At 37.3% G+C, this 20,786-nt stretch overlaps 1 protein-coding gene across 1 annotated transcript in view; it reads right to left on the bottom strand.

The window, feature by feature from the left end:
- Window positions 1-2,632: 2,632 nt before the first annotated feature.
- MAPk-Ak2 (MAP kinase-activated protein kinase 2) overlaps window positions 2,633-20,786 on the bottom strand; it is a 42,875-nt gene continuing 24,721 nt past the window's right edge. The window contains exons 2-8 of the mRNA XM_073092474.1: window positions 17,773-17,898; window positions 7,453-7,590; window positions 6,476-6,682; window positions 5,809-5,940; window positions 5,030-5,152; window positions 4,017-4,169; window positions 2,633-2,705 (exon numbers count right to left, since the gene is read on the bottom strand). Of these exons, the coding sequence (XP_072948575.1) occupies window positions 2,634-2,705; window positions 4,017-4,169; window positions 5,030-5,152; window positions 5,809-5,940; window positions 6,476-6,682; window positions 7,453-7,590; window positions 17,773-17,898 (951 nt within the window). The 3' untranslated portion in view covers window position 2,633. The remainder of the gene's footprint in view (window positions 2,706-4,016; window positions 4,170-5,029; window positions 5,153-5,808; window positions 5,941-6,475; window positions 6,683-7,452; window positions 7,591-17,772; window positions 17,899-20,786) is intronic.

The following is a 20,786-nucleotide window of genomic DNA, read 5'->3' as shown; positions in this document are numbered from 1 at the left end:
ATTATTTTAAATGCAATTAGCACATTCTGTTTTTAAGTCTTTTTATATTATTGTATGTTTGTGCATAGCTTTTATTAAATATATTTGTATTATGAAATGATATTTTAACTTTTACTTTTAACTTCTGAAGGAGAACAATATATTAAAAATATATATTGATTTTATTATGAAAATAAATTTGACTAAAGAAGATTTAAAAAAATAGCAATTTTAATAGATGTGAATAAATAAATTTATATTATATGAAAAATAATTTGAAATAAACACAATATATTTATATAAATGCCTTAATATATATACATATATAAAAATAGCAAAGGTATATAAAACAAAAAGAAAATACAATAATAATACGTATTTTTACCTATTTTCCAGAATATTCTGTGTTCAAATGAATTTTAGTTATTTTGAGAAAAGTTCTCAAAGGTATGTGAAGTCTACGAATTCGCACTTGTCCAGCGCGGTGGACTATGGCCTAATCCTTCTCATTCTGAGAGGAGACTCGTGCCCAGCAGTGGGACAGCAATGGGTTCATGATGATGATATGATATATCATATCGAAAAATAAAGAGGTTTTTCAACGCGAGCAAAACCGCGGTGCACACCTAGTTTTTAATAAATGGTAATAGTTTTTTTTTTTTTATTTCGTTTTCAAAATCAACTTGAAAGTGAAAAAACACGACGCAGTCAGTCACATTTTTTGTAAAAGATATATGAATTATTATTTATAATTAAGTATATATCTTCATTCTAAATATCCGTACCAAGCGTGAATAAGTTGACAAGAGGAAAATGCATAATTTTATTGCATCTATGTGCAGTATTTGGTGAGAATTATTTAAATGTTTACAAGTGGCATGTGTATGGTAAAAAGACCCGTAAACTTCCCTATTTACTCACCATATAGATAATTCAAACAATTTTAATGTTTATTATGATTAAAAAATATAAAAATGTGTATATTTGTATAAGTAGGTCGTATCAATATATTCACGCCTGGTACCCATATATTCTTACTGTTTGTATGGGCACTGCTTTCGTGCCAACTTAGTTAATTATGAATACTTAGATTATGCTTTACTTAGTGGACAATACATAGCCTTTCACAATGTGAAAGTAGAATAAAGTTATTTTTAAGTATTTGACGAATTACTTGACAGTTACATTTCCATATGCAACATTTAGATAATCGCCGAGTATAGCCGAATAAGCACTAAAATGCGAGTGTGTGAACAGATGTTTCGGGTAAATTCAGTACGCGCCACAAATACTTGTCCGTTCTCGTTCGTCAGGGGTTTCAGCGCGAGTTAAAATAATATGTCTGTATTTGTGCCCGGCGTTTACATACATGGTCGGTGTTCGGCAAGTTATTCGGCGAAATGTTCGTGTATCTCAATGTTGCATTACAATTTATTTTATTTAGTTTTTCGTGATGTTTAAGTCAACTAATGTTACATAATCTTTCAATAGCATATTTGGGACGTTACTTAGACATTTGAAATACTGAAGTTACACTTCTTTTGGCGTTTGGGAAAAGAGATAAGTTGCATAGTGTAACACATATTTTAAACGTGGGTTGAAGTTGCACGCACCGATGTAACACACAATTTTAATGTGGGACAAAGTTGCACGCACCGATGTAACACATAATTTTAATGTGGGACAAAGTTGCACGCACCGATGTAACACATAATTTTAATGTGGGACAAAGTTGCACGCACCGATGTAACACATAATTTTAATGTGGGACAAAGTTGCACGCACCGATGTAACACATAATTTTAATGTGGGACAAAGTTGCACGCACCGATGTAACACATAATTTTAATGTGGGACAGAGTTGCACGCACCGATGTAACACATAATTTTAATGTGGGACAAAGTTGCACGCACCGATGTAACACATAATTTTAATGTGGGACAAAGTTGCACGCACCGATGTAACACATAATTTTAATGTGGGATAAAGTTGTGCGCACCGATGTAACACATAATTTTAATGTGGGACAAAGTTGCACGCACCGATGTAACACATAATTTTAATGTGGGACAAAGTTGCACGCACCGATGTAACACATAATTTTAATGTGGGATAAAGTTGTGCGCACCGATGTAACACATAATTTTAATGTGGGACAAAGTTGCACGCACCGATGTAACACATAATTTTAATGTGGGACAAAGTTGCACGCACCGATGTAACACATAATTTTAATGTGGGACAAAGTTGCACGCACCGATGTAACACATAATTTTAATGTGGGATAAAGTTGTGCGCACCGAGATGTAACACAGTTTTTAAATGTGGGACAAAGTTGCGTGCGCCGATGTAACACATAATTTTCAGATGTAACACATTTTTTTAATGTTAGCCAAAATTGCACGCTCGAATGTAACGCATATTTTCAAGGATGGGACGAGGTTTCGCGCACCGATTTAACACACGATTTTAAACATTGACGAAACTCTACCCATTGATGTTATACATAATTTTAATAGTATTCACTTTTTAATAGACATTTACTCTAAAATTTACATAAAAACGCCAAAAAAGTATAACTACTCGCGTACATACATACATACTCTATTTTTTATATATATTTGTGTTAGTCATAAGAATAAGTACAGTCAACTCAAGCACCAACTTTATTTCTCCTCTTGTTCAGTAATGTGTTGTTGCTTTGTTCCAACGCTTTGATTTGAACCTGGAAATGGTAAAACAATATATAATTAGTAAGGTGGTTTGATGGCACCACCGTCACACCTATTTCTGTTTAATAACAGTGTAGCGCTGCTGTGTTCTAGTTTGAATGGGAGATATACTTATTTGAAGCGTTCTTACTTAGTCCTCAGGGCAGCATCTGTGGTCGACCTTAGGAATCTAATCTTATCTGGGGTTGATTACAGATGTCCATGGGCGGCAGTAGCCACTTATAATTAGGTGGAATGCATGCTAGAGCGAAATTTCAATGTTTTTTATTTTTAGCATTTGTTATTATAGCATCCATATAAGTAAATGCAGTGTAAAAATTTAAACTCTACCTATTACAGTTAGATGGGAATCCTGTGACAGTTGGATAGACAGCAGAGGCTATGAAATGAAATGAAATATATATGTTTTGTATAGGCCAACGGCGGCACATACAGATTGTCAGTTACATTTTTCCTCTACTGAGAAGATCCGGTAGGAAACTCAGTGGGTTTGTCTTTTTTTAGCTTAGTAATAGGGTTCCATTTTTACACTTTTGGAACGGAACTTACGGAACGTTAAAAAGAAAACTTTGCTCATACTTTTACTCATATTTTATAGCAGTGGGGTAAAAAACAAACCTGGTCACAATCAACGCGCATAGTGGCCAGCGACCTGGTCATCTCGTCCGGAACATCCACCCTAGCTCTACTTTCTACCTTTTCTTCTTATTTTCTTTCTTTCTTACTTACCTGGTCTTACTTTTCTAGACCTTTCTTTCTTATTTTCCTTCTTTCTTACCTGGTCATAATCAACACGCATAGTGGCCAGCGACCTGGTCATCTCGTCCTGAACATCCGCCCTAGCCCTACTTTCTACCTTTCCTTCTTATTTTCTTTCTTTCTTACTTACCTGGTCTTACTTTTCTAGACCTTTTTATCTTATTTTGTTTCTTTCTGTCTTACCTGGTCATAATCAACGCGCATAGTGGCCTCTCGTCCGGAACATCCACCGTAGCCCTACTTTCTACCTTTCTTTCTTACTTTCTATCTTTCTTTCTTACCTGTTCAAATTGAGTAATGACAAATGGCATCTCGTTTTAAATGTCACATCCTCACATTGTAAAAGGTTAAATCCAAGCAAAGGTACACAGCCCTACTTTCTTATTTTCTTTCTTAGGTACATATAGCTCTACTTTTTATCTTATTTTCTTTCTTTCTTTCTCTCTTAGGTACATATAGCCCTACTTTTAATCTTATTTTCTTTCTTTCTTTCTCTCTTAGGTACATATAGCTCTACTTACTATCTTTCTTTCTATCTTTCTTACCTGGTCATAATCAACGCGCATAGTGGCCAGCGACCTGGTCATCTCGTCTTGCACGTCCGCCCAGGCGTCACCGGCGTCGCGTAGCAATGTGTGCGTGTAGAGGGGCGTTTGGGGTACTTGGGTGAACACTCGGATCCATGGGCTCGCCATTACCTGGGGGAAATGGGGGTCAGTGAAAAAGTGGGTGAAAAAGTCAGTGAAAAAGTGGTACACGTGTTAAACTCTAGATGGATTTATGTCCAAAGCCAAAGCTTCGGTAGAACACTTACAGGGTGTTTTTTTTTTCAAATGGTCCTTGGCCAAGTCCAATAATATAAATAAAATTACCTTTTTTTTTTGTTTATTTTGTCATTTATGATTTTTTATTAGAATAAGACTTGTAAGCGACACTATCCGATTGCACGATAATACAGATGTTTCCTGATTCAAAATAAAATCGTTGGCCTATAACTCCTTACTGCGTTTGAGCTGTTCCTTATAATTTCGAATTTGCCCGAATAATAATAATAAGAATAATAATAAGTAAATGAAGCAATATCACTCTCATTTTAGAAATAAAATCCACTTAGTGTTTTTACGACTTGGGCGAATATTTTGCATACAATAAAAATAGTAGTCAGCTGTTATATTGACATATATATTGGTTTTCTTGTTATTTTAATTAGATTAAACATGTTTGACATTTATATACATAATTGACTAAAATAACACAATAAATGCTGCAAACTAAAATTTATTATGAACTGGGCATTGCATAGTATACCTACTGATAGTAGAATGTGAGAATATATAAAATACTAGCTGACCCGGCAAACGTTGTGTTGCCATATAAATAAAAAAATGTTAAGAGTGAACAACCCTTATCACTTAGGGGTATGAAAAATAGATGGTAGCCGATTCTCAGACCTACTGAATATGCATATATAATTTGATGAAAATCGGTAAAGCCGTTTCGGAGGAGTACGGTAACTAACATTGTGACACGACAATTTTATATAAGTGTTATATATTACCTGATGTATTGTGAGACGTTTCGCCGGATCGACCGATAGCATTCCCTTGATGAGATTCTTTGCATCCGCGGAGACATTGGACCACTCGGGATCCGGGAAGTCGTACTGTCCTAGTCTAATACGCTGTGGAAGAGAGAGACAGATATATTGCTTTCGAGTTACAAATGTTAAGGGTAAGAGGTTCAATGACTCTTGAACAAATTATAGTTTAAAAAACTAAAAAATACACTTATAGTTGATCAAACCAAAAAGTTTTAATTGTTGCAATTTTAATAAACTGCGAACTAATGGAATAAATTCCGATAATTAACGCCATCTAGCGATTAGGTGGTGATTAGTTATGATTTAGTCCGCACCACATAGTCGCGGCGCCTGGGATTTGAGCTTGGGACCTTTCGATCAAGCGAACGAGATTCTTAACCACTAGGCTGTCACTGCTTTTTTCACACATGTTTGTTTGCTACTTTTATATTAAAGGTAGAACCCTTTGTGGTTCGACTCCGGCGGCATCAACGCCACACCTATTTCTGTTATAACAGCAGTGTTAGGCGCTACTGTGTTCTGGTTTGAAGGGTGTGGTAAGGGAGACATACTTTTCCGAGGCGTTCTAGCTTAGTCCAAAGGGGTGGCAGCATCTGTGGCCGGCCTCAGATAGGAATTTAATCTCATCTGGGGTCGATTACAGATGTCCATGGGCGGTAGTAGCCACTTACCATCAGGTTGACTGCATGCTCGTCTGCTACTCCTATATTATAAAAGGTATATATTGCAAAACCCACCTTCTTCATACCAGGAGATATAGCGAGACCATGATTGGAGTAGAATGGCGGGAAGCCACATAGCAGGATGTACATGACGACGCCCAAAGACCATATATCACACGACTTGTCGTATTTCTCTGGACCTAGCACCTGAAAAGAAAAACAAAAAATATATTAATAACACAATTTTGTTAAATAATGGTTTTTTGATAAAGAAATTTAGTTAAAAGGCATCAAAATTGGATAAAAATATATAGTCAGCAAAATAGGAAGTCTTTCTGACAATACCATAAACATTAATCGCAACTGTTATCCAAATGATTAAAATTGCAATCGGAAACTTCAAATGATTTATTAGTAAAAAGGCAATCATAATTCTACAAATTAAAATCAACAAACTAATTATTTACTTGAAAAATAGTCCTTAGATATAAGTATTTGACGGACCCAATTATCCTATTTAGTTAATGTTATGAAGCAATTAGCAGATGAGTAAAAACAATTACCACAGATCTCAAAATCATCGAACTAACTATTTACTTACAATTTTTAAAGAACTCCTTAAATATAAGTTGCTGACACACCCTGATTATCCAACTAAGTCAAATTCATCAAGCAATTACCAGATTGACAATAGCAAATACCACAGACTACCATTTCTTTTTTAATCTCTATTTTTCCTTACCTCAGGGGCAACATAGTACGGCGTATAACAGGGCGTTTGTAGCGTATCAGCAGGCGTTAGAGTCTCTTTGGCGAAGCCGAAATCAGTCAGTTTCAATATGGCGTTTGGCTCCATGCTGGTGTACAGGAGATTCTCTGGCTTGATGTCCCGATGGGCGATGTTCGAATCGTGGAGATGGCGGACCGCTACGCAGATTGAGTGCATTATCTGAAAAAGTAACGTAGAAATATAAGCATTTGAATATGTAGCTTATTTTTACATCTTTTTATTATTATGTGAAGTTATAGAAACGAATATTGTTTAAGCCAATTGATAAATTCTTTTGAAATTCGACAAGAGATGGCGCCACACGTTCTTGAATCACGCTATCGCTATATACAAGCTCCGAAGTAAGACTAGCGGAGTATGGTATTTCCCAAGTATCACCTTACCCGAAATCCCTTTGCTAGACTTTTAATTTGCTAATACACCAAAAATTACGTATTAGCAATCTATTGATTACTTCGTCATTTCCCGGAATGTTTACATACTACTACTACTTAACTTCCTTATCCTGTTTTCAGCAGGCGTATATTATTACTTTTATTTGTTTCTTCATCTACGTTCTAAAGGCTCTACAAAGAATTCTTAATAGGTTACAACCGATAAACGTATATAGGTAGAGTCCGCGTCAAACTTATAGTCAGCTCTGAATTGAGAAACGAGTCACGTCGCAACAGCAAATTGTAGATATCAGCGGGACGAAGACAGCGCGGGACCCCCCGGCACCTTCCGCTGCCCGCTTTCGCCCACCGACACACAGCGCAGTTAGTGTGCCCTTACGTTGCTACGGAGTATATACTTGTAGTTGTGTTCGACCGCATTGGCTCTCTGACTACACTTGCGCGCAACAACTTGAGAGAGGACTAGAAGTTTGGAGCGAACTTTATCCTGGTCCCTAAAATATCCAAGATTATCAAAGTCATATTTGCCTTTACCTCTGCAGCTTGTCTCTCAGTGAACGCTCCTTCTCTATTATCCTGGATACGCTGGAACAGCTCCCCGCCGTCCATACACTCCATCACGACTAGAAGACACCGTTTGCCACCATATGTGTTGTCGTATACGTCTATTATCTGGAAAAAAAACAAAATACACATTAAAAAAAATCAAATACAACTTTTTTCGCATCTTCATACCCATATTATGTGGGGGCCTAAAAATAATCGGTTCACCATCTTAGGGCGTTTGTCATTTTGGATTTACTGTGACGTCATTTAGCTACTTATGTATTGTCATCCAAACCATACGGATATGCAAAATTTAAGTACAAACGGCCGGGGTTACCTAGTTACTGTTCAATTGCAAGATTTTAATGCATACACAGGAACTAATAAGTCAAGTTGATTAAACGTTTCTAATAATAAGAATTTGTGGTTAGATTTAGATTCTTTATCTTAGATAGTTCAGCTTCTTCTCCATAACGAAACACCTTGTGAAGTGTATGTTGTATTGACTTTCAAAGAGTATACTCTGTAAAGAACCTATTTTGAATAAAAAAACAAATTGATTTACAAATCATCAAAGTTTTGGTCAAAAATGTTAAAGATCGAAGAACAGATTGCGGTTCGATACGCTGCTATCACTAAGAGACATTATATTTCTAACCTAACATAACCTAACTCAATACCTAAAGGTGGGTAGATAATTCGATTTGATTAAGGTGATACCAACGCCACATATATTTCTGCTAAAATATGCAAGGTGTTATTAATAATGTAGAATTGGCAAACGATCATACTGTCCACCTCATGGTAAATGGCTAATGCCGCCCATGGACATCTGTAGTCAACCCCAGATAAGATTAGATTTCTACCTGTGGTCGGCCACAAATGCGGTGCTATCCCTGTGGACTAAATTAACCTCGGATAAGGATGTCTCCCTTACCACACCCTTCAAACCAGAACACAGCAGTGCTCAAAACTGCTGTTGTTAAGCAGAAGTAAGTGTGCCGTTAGTGCTTTTGGAGTCGAACCACAAAGGATTCTACAACTTTCAATATGTATCACCATTACCATTTCCATTTACCAGTACCATTTTATGTATCTTAAGTTTTCTATTTACCTATATCCCACTATTTTGTAAATAATTAACATAATTTGTCGTTGTTATGTGTGTGTACAATGCATTTCGTAATAAAGTTATTTCTTTCTTTCTTTCTTTCTTCAATATTCGGATAAGTACTCGTATGCCTCCCTTACCACACCTTTCAAATTGGAACACAGCATTGCTATTATTAGGCAGAAGTAGGTGCAACGGTGCTATAGTCCGCGCCAAACTGCTAGTCCGCTCAGAAGTTGTTGCGCACAACTACCACCTTATATTCCATAGCAACGTAAGGGCATACGAACGCAGCTATGTACCCCATTATCTCATCATTGTGTCCATATCTACACAAATAAAAAATAGGTCTAGAATTTATCTCATAATATTATTAGTCTGCTTATGCGTCTGTCTATCCATCCATCTAACCGTTCATAATTATATCGTATTAAACCAGCTGAACCGTATATAAAAAAGTTTTTATCAACATCTAAACATTATATATATAATTTATACTTAATTCTTTCTTCACCCTTCGCGCTTATTCACGCCTCTGTACTTCGACCTATATTCTCATACGGCGAATAAAAGCCCTTTCTTGTCAGCCATAAAATACATTGACGTGTGAATGTATGAAACTGTATGAACAACAATAGACCATTATCTTATTATTGTGCCAATCACACATTTGCTCATAATCGACGGTTTTTTATGGACTATTTCGTGGGAATGTAGGTATAGTCATGTATTATAGTAGGTAAATGGGCATTTTGAAGGTGGTAGAACCCTATGTGGTTCGACTCCGGCGGCACCACCGCCACACCTATTTCTGTTATAACAGTAGTGTTAAGCGCTGCTGTGTTCCGGTTTAAAGGGTAAGGGAGACAGACATTTCCGAGGCGTTCCAGCTTAGTCCTCAGGGGTAGCGGCGAATCTGTGGCCGACCTCAGGTAGGAATACCTAATCCTATCTGAGGTTGATTACAGATGTCCATGGGCGGCAGTAGCCACTTACCATCAGGTGGACTGCATGCTCGTCTGCTACTCTTATATTATAAAAAAATAGTAGAATCGTTGTGGTTCCACTCAGGAGGTACCACCGTTGCACCTATTTCTACCTAATAACGGTAGTGTTAAGCGCTGCTGTGTTCTGGTTTGAAGGGTGTGGTAAGAATGACTTACTTATCCGAGGCCTTCCATTAGTCCTTGAGATAGCGAGGCATCTGTGGCCGACCCCAGTTTGGAATCTAATCATATTTGTGCTAGAGCGGCAGTAGCCACTAACTACAGACTCAGAGCGTGTCAGACGCGTACAGTAGCAGACAAACAGGAAGCCTGCCTGCTTGAAAATACTTAACTAAAATGGTAGTCCATATCATTTAGACTAATCCAAAGATACCTAATATGTTGAAAACTGTTACACCGTTTGGACTGCAATGAACGCTCAAAAACGATATCCTTCGCGTTCGGGTAATAACCCACACAAAGTACCTGGGATTCACACAATTATTGTATACTAGTGGTGCCCGCGGCTTCGCCCGCATTTTAAAGAAATAATATGACATACATAAAACTGAAATGTACCTTTATTGGAATGACAGTGGTGCCATCTGTCGAAAATTGGTCTTACCAACTCTCAAACCCTCGTGGGCTCTTGGACAACAACTTTGCTAAAGATCATCACTTGATCAAATGCATAGTTTCCGATTCTAAAAATACTAAAAGGACTAAATTGTGAATCTAAACCATTCTCAAGTCCCCTTGAACACACACAACAAATTTCCTCAAAATCAGTCCAGTCGTTTTGGAGGAGTACAGTGACATACACACGCACATAAGAAATATATGTATATAAGATAGACACGAAATAAAATCCGATGTCACAATACACCACTGAAGCGTAAACAAGACCGGATTACAGTGTGTATTGACCCTAACGGTACTGCATTACGTCATCATTTGTTATAGTGTACAGCTGTACTTAGCTTGATGTAAAAGAAGGTACATTTCAAATTGCTGTGTAATTCATTGAAATGTCATGATTTTTGTTATTAGATTGCAAAAGTCAGAGGACGCAATCTTATTTTTTTAAGCCATTGGAGGTTAGGATAGGTTAGTTTACAAGGAAGCCTCGTATACCATCTACAAGCACAGAGCATGTCAGACGCGTCCAGTAGCAAACACGTGGCAGACTAACCTGTTTCGCAACTTTAATCTTAAAAATAAAGCAAGAACACGAACTTTTTATGCTAAAAATTTCTAGGGTGCTCTTGTAAGTCCAAATACCTTAGCCTATGCTACTGACATTCAGTGGCATTCTATGAATACTTATATTTAAAAAAAAATGCTAAAAATGAGTGATACGTAAATACGCCCAAAAACATCACCCTCCGCAATCGTAAAACCCCGCACAAAGCGTGGGATGTACATAGATATTAAATAGAATCCGATGTCACAATACTCCACTGAAGCGTAATCGAGACCGGATAACAGTGTGTATTGACCCTAACGGTATTGCATTACGTCATCATTTGTTATAGTGTGCAGCTGTACTTAGCTTGCCTCAAAAAGTATCACAATTGTAATTGCGGTCTAATCCATTGAAATATTACAATTTTTGGTCCTGCAAAAGTCAGAGGACGCATTTTTTTGATGCAAGAGGTTTGTTTACAAAGTGGTAGAACCCTCTTTGGTTCGACTCTGTCAAAGTCACATCTTCTTCTTCATCAACCCATTACTGTCCCACTACTGAGTACAGATCTCCTCTTAGGATGAGAAGGATTAGGCCATAGTCCACCGCGCTGGACAAGTGCGAATTGGTAGACTTCACATACCTATTAAAATATTTTTTTAAGAATTTTCAGGTATGCAGGAAACCTGCATACCTGAAAATTCTCACGATGTTTTCCTAATAAAAAAAATAAATAATAAGTGATAGTTCTACGATACGCACATTACTAAAAAGTCATACCTATTTCTGTCTACTGACAATAATAGCTATTTTTTGGAAATTCGAACCCTAAGGGGATAAATTTAAATAAGAAAGAGTCTATTATGTCCTAGTTAACGCGAACAAAGCCGTGGGCAGAAGCTAGTAACAGGTATTTCTAAAGCACAGCTTTATTATTTATAGCTATTAATAGTAAAGTATAGATAGTCCATGGAATGCTCGATTAGTTACAAAAGCGTGACGTCACGCCCACCGACCCCGATTCAAAGTTAACTGTGTAGTCGTCATAAGTTGCAAAACTTTTGAGTCGTTCACTTAATGAATCTGGCCTAGTGGTTTGAAATTCAGCCTCACACGCTGGATGTCTAGTGTTCGAATCAAGGTATACATCTGTAATTATTCAATGTTAATTATCACTTTTGAATAAGTGAAGCGTTGAAGGACAATATGGACAGAAAATGTACATACCCGAGAGCATCGTAAAAACTGTGTGAAGTCTACCAATCTGCATATGGACAACGAGGTGTATTTGACCTTAACTTTCTCAATATGTGAGGAGACCCATGCCCAGTAGTGGATACAATAATGGGTTGAGAATTACCGTACTAATTGTACAAACTTCAAAGCCTGATTAAGTCACAAGGATGATTAGTTTCAAAGTGTTTTGAACCATTAGAAAAGTGACGTCATATCCCGTAAACCTTTGGAATTGCCCACTTATAGATCGTACAAAGTTCAGTCTGAGATTATATCTATATCACACTACCTACACCAGTACAATCGGACGTGGTTACGTCATAAGTTGTAAAACTAATTAATGCGCACCACAGATGAGTACCAGTATTATATTAATGAGACGCGCAAAAAATGTCTACCGCATTGCATTCGGTTTATTATAAAAAGGTTTTACGCATCCATAAGTAATAAAAAACAGTACATAATTAGCTTTTTAGTAGCGTGTAGTATGGTTCAAGCTTCCTCGATTTTGGGAGACATCCTTGTATAATAATATCATCGATCTATTACTGTCCCATAGCCGGACACGGGTGTCCTCTCCTTCGTTTTTTAAACAATTTACAGGTTTCTTAAATATTACATCAAGTGATAATTAATTGGTAATACGCACATAATTGTGAAAAATAAGAGAGTGAGTAAGTGAGTAAAAGATATGCGTGCCAAGAATTTGAACCTCTGACCTCTATTTATTTATTTTTAATTTAAAGTGGGATTTTTTCGCTGGGCGAACACATCATCCCGTACAAACAGACTATTAGGCAATTCATCTCATAACATACATACTTTTAAAAGATTTTAAATTGCGCACCACTTTCCAAAGCGGTAGTAGTTTGTTGATGTTTGAAAGAAAAACAATATGAATCAATTTTGAATAAACAACATTTGAATTTGATTTAATAAAAAAAAAAAAAATAGAACCCAAATTATTTTTTTGCTAAACCTAAGTCAGCCACCCTAAATAGCACTCTACCTTCCTCGGTCCTATATATAATTTATTCAAAATTTCAACTTTTTCTGATATAATATTACGTTGCTTCAATAGCGTGAAGTCAGACCACGCTAGAGATTGTAAAACATAAAACATCATTATCAATACTAAACTTAAGTAATTCCTTAGTTTCACAAGGCCTTCGTCTCACAACCTAATCCCACACAATCACCCATTTGTTTCCTACTTCATAATTTGTTCATAGAAACGTCGAAGCTCATTAAATGCATTCATTTGTTTCTGACGTCAACGTGGGTACGGTTCAAGTTTAGCAGCCCTAGATTACGTCAGGATTTGAAAACTGTATTTTACTACATTTTAATGAACATGTTTTATGATCGGGACGGTGAAGCGTTATACTACCGGCACATACGATAGGATAGGTAGCTCTAGGTTGTAGTCTGTGGGTTTTGGGTTCGACCCCGGCTAGGCAGACATCTGGACTTTTTATTTTGAGTCTGGGTGTTCATTTAATCGTCCCTGTAGTACCGGGACCAGAATAGGGCTACGGTATTCCCTGCCTGTCGTAAGAGGCGACTAAAAAGGGCTTTCGGGGTTGCGGGCGGCAAGAATGGGAGCTCAAACCGTCCAGCAAGCGACCCCGGGAAGGACAGCGGTTTGTGTGGTCGCATATCGCTGTAATCACCAGGGGATGTGAGAGGAGCGTAAATTGCTCCCCCAGGGCAGAGTCCGATCGAAGGGCATCGCGTTAGGAGGACTCCGGTTGTGTTCCGTTGGAGATCCCGGAGTTCTCCACCAAACGCTGAGGACGGCCACCGGGGGGTTTTAGTGCGGTAAAAATCCCACATAACCCGGCGTCACTCCCATGGCGTCGGGTACCTTTTGAAGGTTTCCCCATCGTCAACAAAAAAAAAAGGGTGTTCATTTAATCATCTCTACTTATTTCCACGATATTGATGAAATATATATATTTTAGTATGGGACTATGAGTATAGGAAGTGTCAACAAAGCACTCTCAAATGAGTTCAAATTAATGAATATCATTTACATTGTGAACACATTATTGTTGTTCCTTACTGTTGGACTCCTCGCAGAAGAGCAATATACCAAACCATTTTTTTTATGGAGAAACCCTACATGGGTTTCTCTCAGCTGCAGGGGCATCGGAAAGGATATGTCGGATTTCTACGAGCTAAAACTTTATGGTGTTCCTCTGGACGCTTTTAGTCGGGACCATGGGTACGCTAGTAGCACGTCCCGCGGTCTCGACGAAATACCATACCATATCATGTTAGCCAAATACAGTCTTAAGAACTTTTTTGGAAAACTCTCAGGTGTAGAGATTTCTAGCGATATTCCCTTTCCCCGTTAAAAACGTGCTTCTTAATTTCACACTTCCTATATTCACATAGATTTAAGTTACGAACATGACCGGGATTTGAACTGTAGACCTACTCGAGCACGGAACCTATATTCATACCACTAGGCTACTTCCCCTTATCAATGAACATAATAATAATTACAACAATACTAAAAAGTTCTCCACGACTTAACTGCTATATTTGTATTTGTCTCATTTATTCTTTTAAACAGAATTAATTAGTGTCACTTAAAATTCGCAAGGCTTACAAACCTCACATATATGTGAAAATATTACTAAGAAACCAAACGTACACGTAAGTTTCCTCATGGTGTTTTCCTTCAACGTTATAAAGTGATAATTTATTGCTAATAAACTTTAAAATTTAACCCTGACACTTAGCGTGAGGTTAAAATTTATAACAGTGCATACACTACGCCTAATCTATATGTAAACAGAGACTTTCCTTATAGTGGCTTTATGTTATTTAATTTGTATATGTTTTCGCATTTTCTTTTTATATATATTACTAGCTGACCCGGGTAACGTTGTGTTGCCATATAAATAAAAAAATGTTAAGAGTGAACAACCCTTGTCACTTAGGGGCATGAAAAATAGATAGAAGCCGATTCTCAGACCTACTGAATATGCATATAAAATTTGGTGAAAATCGGTGAAGCCGTTTCGGAGGAGTACGATAACTAACACTGTGACACGAGAATTTCATATATAAGATATGTATGTGGGATCGTAGAAATGACAGGACTAATAATATTAACGAATTCTTATTTTATTTCCAACAGCTTACGCAGAACACAACGTACATCTTTTAAAACGGACTGACAAACTCCTTCAGTTTTGTCAATACTACAAAACTAAAAACTACGTAAGAGTTGGTATGTTAAAAATACAAAAATAAAAGGGAAAACAAAATCACAGAGTAATTAGGTAGGTGTTACCCCTCATGTATGTATTTTTTGTTCCTGATAACTATATTATTTATTTATTCATTTTATTTATTTATCAATAACTATATTATAAATAACTATTCTGTATATTACGTAATAAAAATTAAGATAATGAATAACGTTTATGTTTTCCTGTTTATCCGATATTCGCAGTCAACCACGATGCGATAACACTTTTTTATTTTTTTCCTCCAAAATATGATTAAGATAGTATATTATATTTTTTTTCGTTCGTTCTACAATAAAGATAATAAATATTTCCTTGATTCATTTATAGTGCGTGACGTCAGCACAAATAACCCAGAGTTTAATCTTAACGGCATTGAACGTCATATATTGTAATTTTCTTCCAATGGCCTTTCTCTTTTCTTAGTCACGGACATCTTATTAATATTTTCCTACTTTATTACTGATACTTAAAATGATAATTACATTTCAAGGTATAATCATAAAATCATCATTAACCCATTACTGTCCCACTGCTGGGCACGGGTCTCCTCTCATAATGAGAAGGATTAGGCCATAGTCCACCGCGCTGGACAAGTGCGTATTCGTGAACTTCACATATCTTTGACATTTTTTTTTTTATAAATCTCTCAGATATGCAGGTTTCCTCCCGGTGTTCGCCTGTGTTTAAATGTTTCATAACGTGATGTACGAACACCCACAGTACACAGATTATATCATTATCATTAACGATCATTTTATTGACCTATCTATATAAAAAGCCTTATGCTTTCGAGAGATCAAATTGAATGACAGACTTTTTATAAATCCGACTAATACACATAGAATTTAGCGCATTAAAACAATCAATTCAGCTTTATAATACTAACTATTTTTTTTTATAATAAAGGAGTAGCAGACGGGCATGCAGTCCACCTGATGGTAAGTGACTACTGCCGCACATGAACATCTGTAATCAATCCCAGATAAGATTAGATATTCCTACCTGAGGTCGGACACATGCGCTGCTACCCTTGAGGACTAAGCTGGAATGCCTCGGAAAAGTATGTCTCTCTTACCACACCCTTCAAAACGGAACACAGCAGCGCTTAACACTGCTGTTATTAAACAGAAATAGGTTTGGCGGTGGTGCCACATTCAAGTGTCGAAGTAGGTACGTATATTTCAAGGTTCTATCCTGATTTATATTAACGACTGACGTATAGTATGACGTCGTTAGACTTGCGCAATATTACGTCCTTATTTGTAAACATATGGATACATATCTCATCTTATCATTTACGAGCTGTGTCCCGCGGTTTCACCCGCCTTTAAAATTATAAATTTTATGTAGATTACATGATTTTTTTTTGCACGACACCCCAATATTTTTCCTAGAAATAAAGGTAGCCAGTAAAATTCAAACAGGACAAAAATTTGTCCACAGACTGAGCAATTGTCATCATAATTGTCATCACGACCAGCTGGTCGTGGCTCCAAGCTTGCAGTGCTGCAGAGACCTATCATCATCAGCCCGTTACTATCCCACTGCTGGGCACGGGTCTCCTCTCAGAATGAGCAGGATTAGGCCATAGTCCACCGCGCTGACCAAGTGCAATTTGGTAGACTTCACATATACCTTTGTAAACTTTTTTTAAAGATTTAGAAGGTAGTAGAAAGAACCCTTTGTGGTTCGACTCCGGCGGCCCCACCGCCACACCTATTTCTACCTAAAAACAGCAGTGTTAGGCGTGTGGTAAGCGAGACAGACTTTTCCGAGGCGTTCCAGCTTAGTCCTCAGGGGTAGCGGCGCATCTGTGGCCGACCTCAGGTAGGAATATCTAATCCTATCTGGGGTTGATTACAGGGGCGGCAGTAACCACTTACCATCATGTGGACTGCATGCTCGTCTGCTACTTCCATATTATAAAAAAAGAATTAGAGAACTTTATCACACCTTTATTTGGCATGACTTCTAACGTAAACACAGCGCAACATACTCATTGTTTGTAAACACTACCTTCTTCAGAAATCTCGTTATAAAGCGATAAAGAGATGACGTCAGGGCGAGATGTTACATATTCTCGGTAAATCCGCATCCTGGTACAAAAATGGACCGGTTTTACTGCTTTTCTTGGTATACATACATTTTCTTGTTATGACGAGAAGTATGGATATATAATCTTATATATTCAGAGTAGGTGATAAATCTATGGGTATGAAGGTGGTCGAACCGCCACACCTATTTCTAACTAATAACAAGTGTTCAGCGCTGATGTATTCCGGTTTAAAAGGTGTGGTAAGGGAAACATACTTATTCAAAGTGTTCTAACTTATTCTTCAGTGGTAGCGACGCATCTGTGGCCCTGAGGTCGGCCTGGAATCTAATCTTATCTGAGGTTGATTACGATTGATTTCAGATGTCCATGGGCGGCAGTAACCGCTTACCGTCATGTGCACTGCATGCTCGTCTGCTACTCCTATATTATAAAAAAAAATAAAAGCTATAAAGATAAAATGTAGTTACTTCAACAATATGAATGCAGCCACTCGCTCTCCAGTGAAGTTCGACTTCTCGCCTCGCCTTCGCACTGTCGTGTAGAACCTTCAACGCCCTTTTCATCCCTGTGCGCTTCTCTTTGCATTCTACCACCTGAAAATAACAAAAAAAAATCAATTAATTGTTTTAATTAATATAGTTTAAAAACTAAAACCCACGCTAAAATCGCACAAGGAAAATCGTTAATCCTGATTTCTGATGATCCTGATGAGGAGAATGGGATTGAATTATTAAAATCGTGTATTGTCGTCGGTTCTTGATAAATGTTCAAAACATTTAAATTAACGGACCTTTCAAAGTGGGTAAAAATTGAGTTCAAAGATTGAGTTACATACATACAGGTCAAGCTAATAAAAGCGTGGTAAAAAACCTTAGCTGTTTAGAAATACATCCTCTGTCACTCCCAAAATTTAGACGACTCCAACGACACCTCATATGGTAAAATCCGGTTAGCCGTTTGGGCTGCAGGACGTTCCAAAATATGAGACATACCTACCTACATACATATTACATATGTTTCAAAAACATTACCTTCGGTACTTGGGTGACGATAAAATAATTACCGTACAGTACCTACCCTTAGTATGATTTTTCACGTTTGACAAAAAATACTGTTTTTGTTTTTGTTTACGTATTTCCCATATATTTACAATTAGTTCTGATACAATCCGCTAGGGGCGCTGATTGGAAATGTATGGGCAAATGCGTAAATAAATACCAAAACACTCATATTTGTCAAAACATAAAAACTCATACTACGCGTACAGAACGGTACGTTACCCTATGTCTTGTTCTGGACCCCTGACAACGTGTGTACATAATTTCATGACAATCGTGACAAATTACATGACAAAGTTACGTAGTTAAGGCGCGAAAGTGTAACGTCATTTTTTTAACGTAAATTCGGTTTAAGCATTTACAATATTAGGTACTTAGGATTAGGATTAGCTAGGATCATAATGTACTTTTGAACGAGGTAGAACTATTTGAGGTTCGATTCCAGCGGCACTACCGCTCACACATATTTCTGCCTAATATTAGCAGCGTTAAGCGCTGCTTTGTTCTGGTTTGAAGGGTGTGGTAAGGGTAACATACTTTTCCGAGGTGTTCCTACTTAGTAAGTAGCGGCGCATCTGTGGCCGATCTCAGGTAAGAACCTAATCCTATCTAGATTTGATTACAGATGTCCATGGACGGGAATAGTCACTTACCATCAGGTGGACTGCATGTTCGTCTGCTACTCCTATATTATAAAACAAAAACCTATGTACGAATATAGTGATATGTACCTATTTTCCTTCTAACCCACCTACCTACCTATAACAGTTATTATTATATTTTGTGGTTGTGGCTACAGATTTACATAATATTATAGTACATAATTGCCATTCAATCAATGTAAATATTTATTATCAATTCAATTTTAAACAATGAAACATTTGTTACTGTGCAATAAAATTGAGTCTTCAGAAGAAATATTACCTAATATTATGACCTAGTATTTTTCTCTGATAAAAAACTGAAGATACGCAGATATGCAGCCCATCTTAAGTGGTCACTGCGCCAATAGAAATGTATTCAATCTCAACAAAGAAAGAAAGAAAACCCTTAAAGAGTAAGAATATGAACCCAGTATGTATACGTACAAATTGATACAAACATGTATACAGTACCCTTACCATGAGTTTTCAAAACATTCCACAATTTTACGTTACGTTTACAATACATTATTCTGTTCCGTTTGCTTAGTAGACTGAGTAAACGTAACAATAAGTAAGTGCTCAAGTCTTTTTGTCTGCCTCACATGTCCGCAAAAAAAGAGAGACAAAACATAAAGCGTAATTTTGTCAATTTAGACATTTAATGTTACGTTACCGTCACTATAGTTCTGATACAATACGCTAGGGGCGCTGATTGGAATTTGTATGGGCAAATAAGTAAACAAATACCAAAACAGTCAACAAACAAATATTGTCAAAACGTAAAAACTCATGGTGGGTACAGTTAAGATTATAAATAAATTCGAATATCAAACGATCATCACGATCACGCTTCACTTACGCCTTGACGTTACAAATCAAACAAAGAAGTCGGTTACAAACATACAAACAAACATACAAACATACAGGTGAAGCTAATAAAAAGCGTGTAAAAACATTATAATCACGACCTTGACGTTTGTGTGTTAAACGATTTAATCCGCCACATATTTCGGATTCCGATGTTTTATCGTTATACGGGTGATTTACATGCGTATGCATGCAAGCTGCCAATTTCCCGGAACGCTAGTAAAATTGTATACAAGTACTACCTGACTCTGCAAACATTGTGCTGTCATATAAATAAAAGAATCTTAAGGGTGAACGACCCTTATCACTTAGGGGTATGAAAAATAGATAGTAGCCGATACTCAGACCTACTGAATATGCATATAAAATTTGGTGAAAATCGGTAGAGCTGTTTCGGAGGAGTACGATAACTAACATTGTGACACGAGAATTTTATATATAAGATAGTCCGCGTAAAACTGCTAGTCCGCTCTGAATATAGAAATGAATCGCGTCGCCATGGCAAATTGTATGACTACACCTGCTCGCAACAACTTCAGAGCGGACATGCAGGTTGGCGCGGACTATACCTAGTAAGCGAGTGTGCAGTCCACCTGATGGTAAGCAACTGCTGCCCCCCCCAAGGACACCTATAATCAACCCCAGTAATGACATTCCAATCTGAGTGTGCGCAGGAATGCTAGTGTAATTGTATAGAAGAAGCTAATAAGTATAGTCCACCTGATGGTAAGCTACTGCCGCCCATGGACATCTGTAATCAACCCCAGGTAAGACATTCCCATCTAAGGTTGGCTACAGATACGATGCTAGTGCTACCCCTGCGGACTAAATAAGAACGCCTCGGATAAGTATATCTCCCTTACCACACACTTCAAACAAGAACACGCCATCGCTTAACACTGCTATTATAAG

Source organism: Epargyreus clarus, unplaced genomic scaffold (genome assembly GCF_041222505.1).
Source record: "Epargyreus clarus isolate Ecla_fem2 unplaced genomic scaffold, WU_Ecla_fem_2.2 ptg000036l, whole genome shotgun sequence".
Classification (NCBI taxonomy): Eukaryota; Metazoa; Arthropoda; class Insecta; order Lepidoptera; family Hesperiidae; genus Epargyreus; species Epargyreus clarus.
This window is presented reverse-complemented; position numbering and strand designations above follow the sequence as displayed.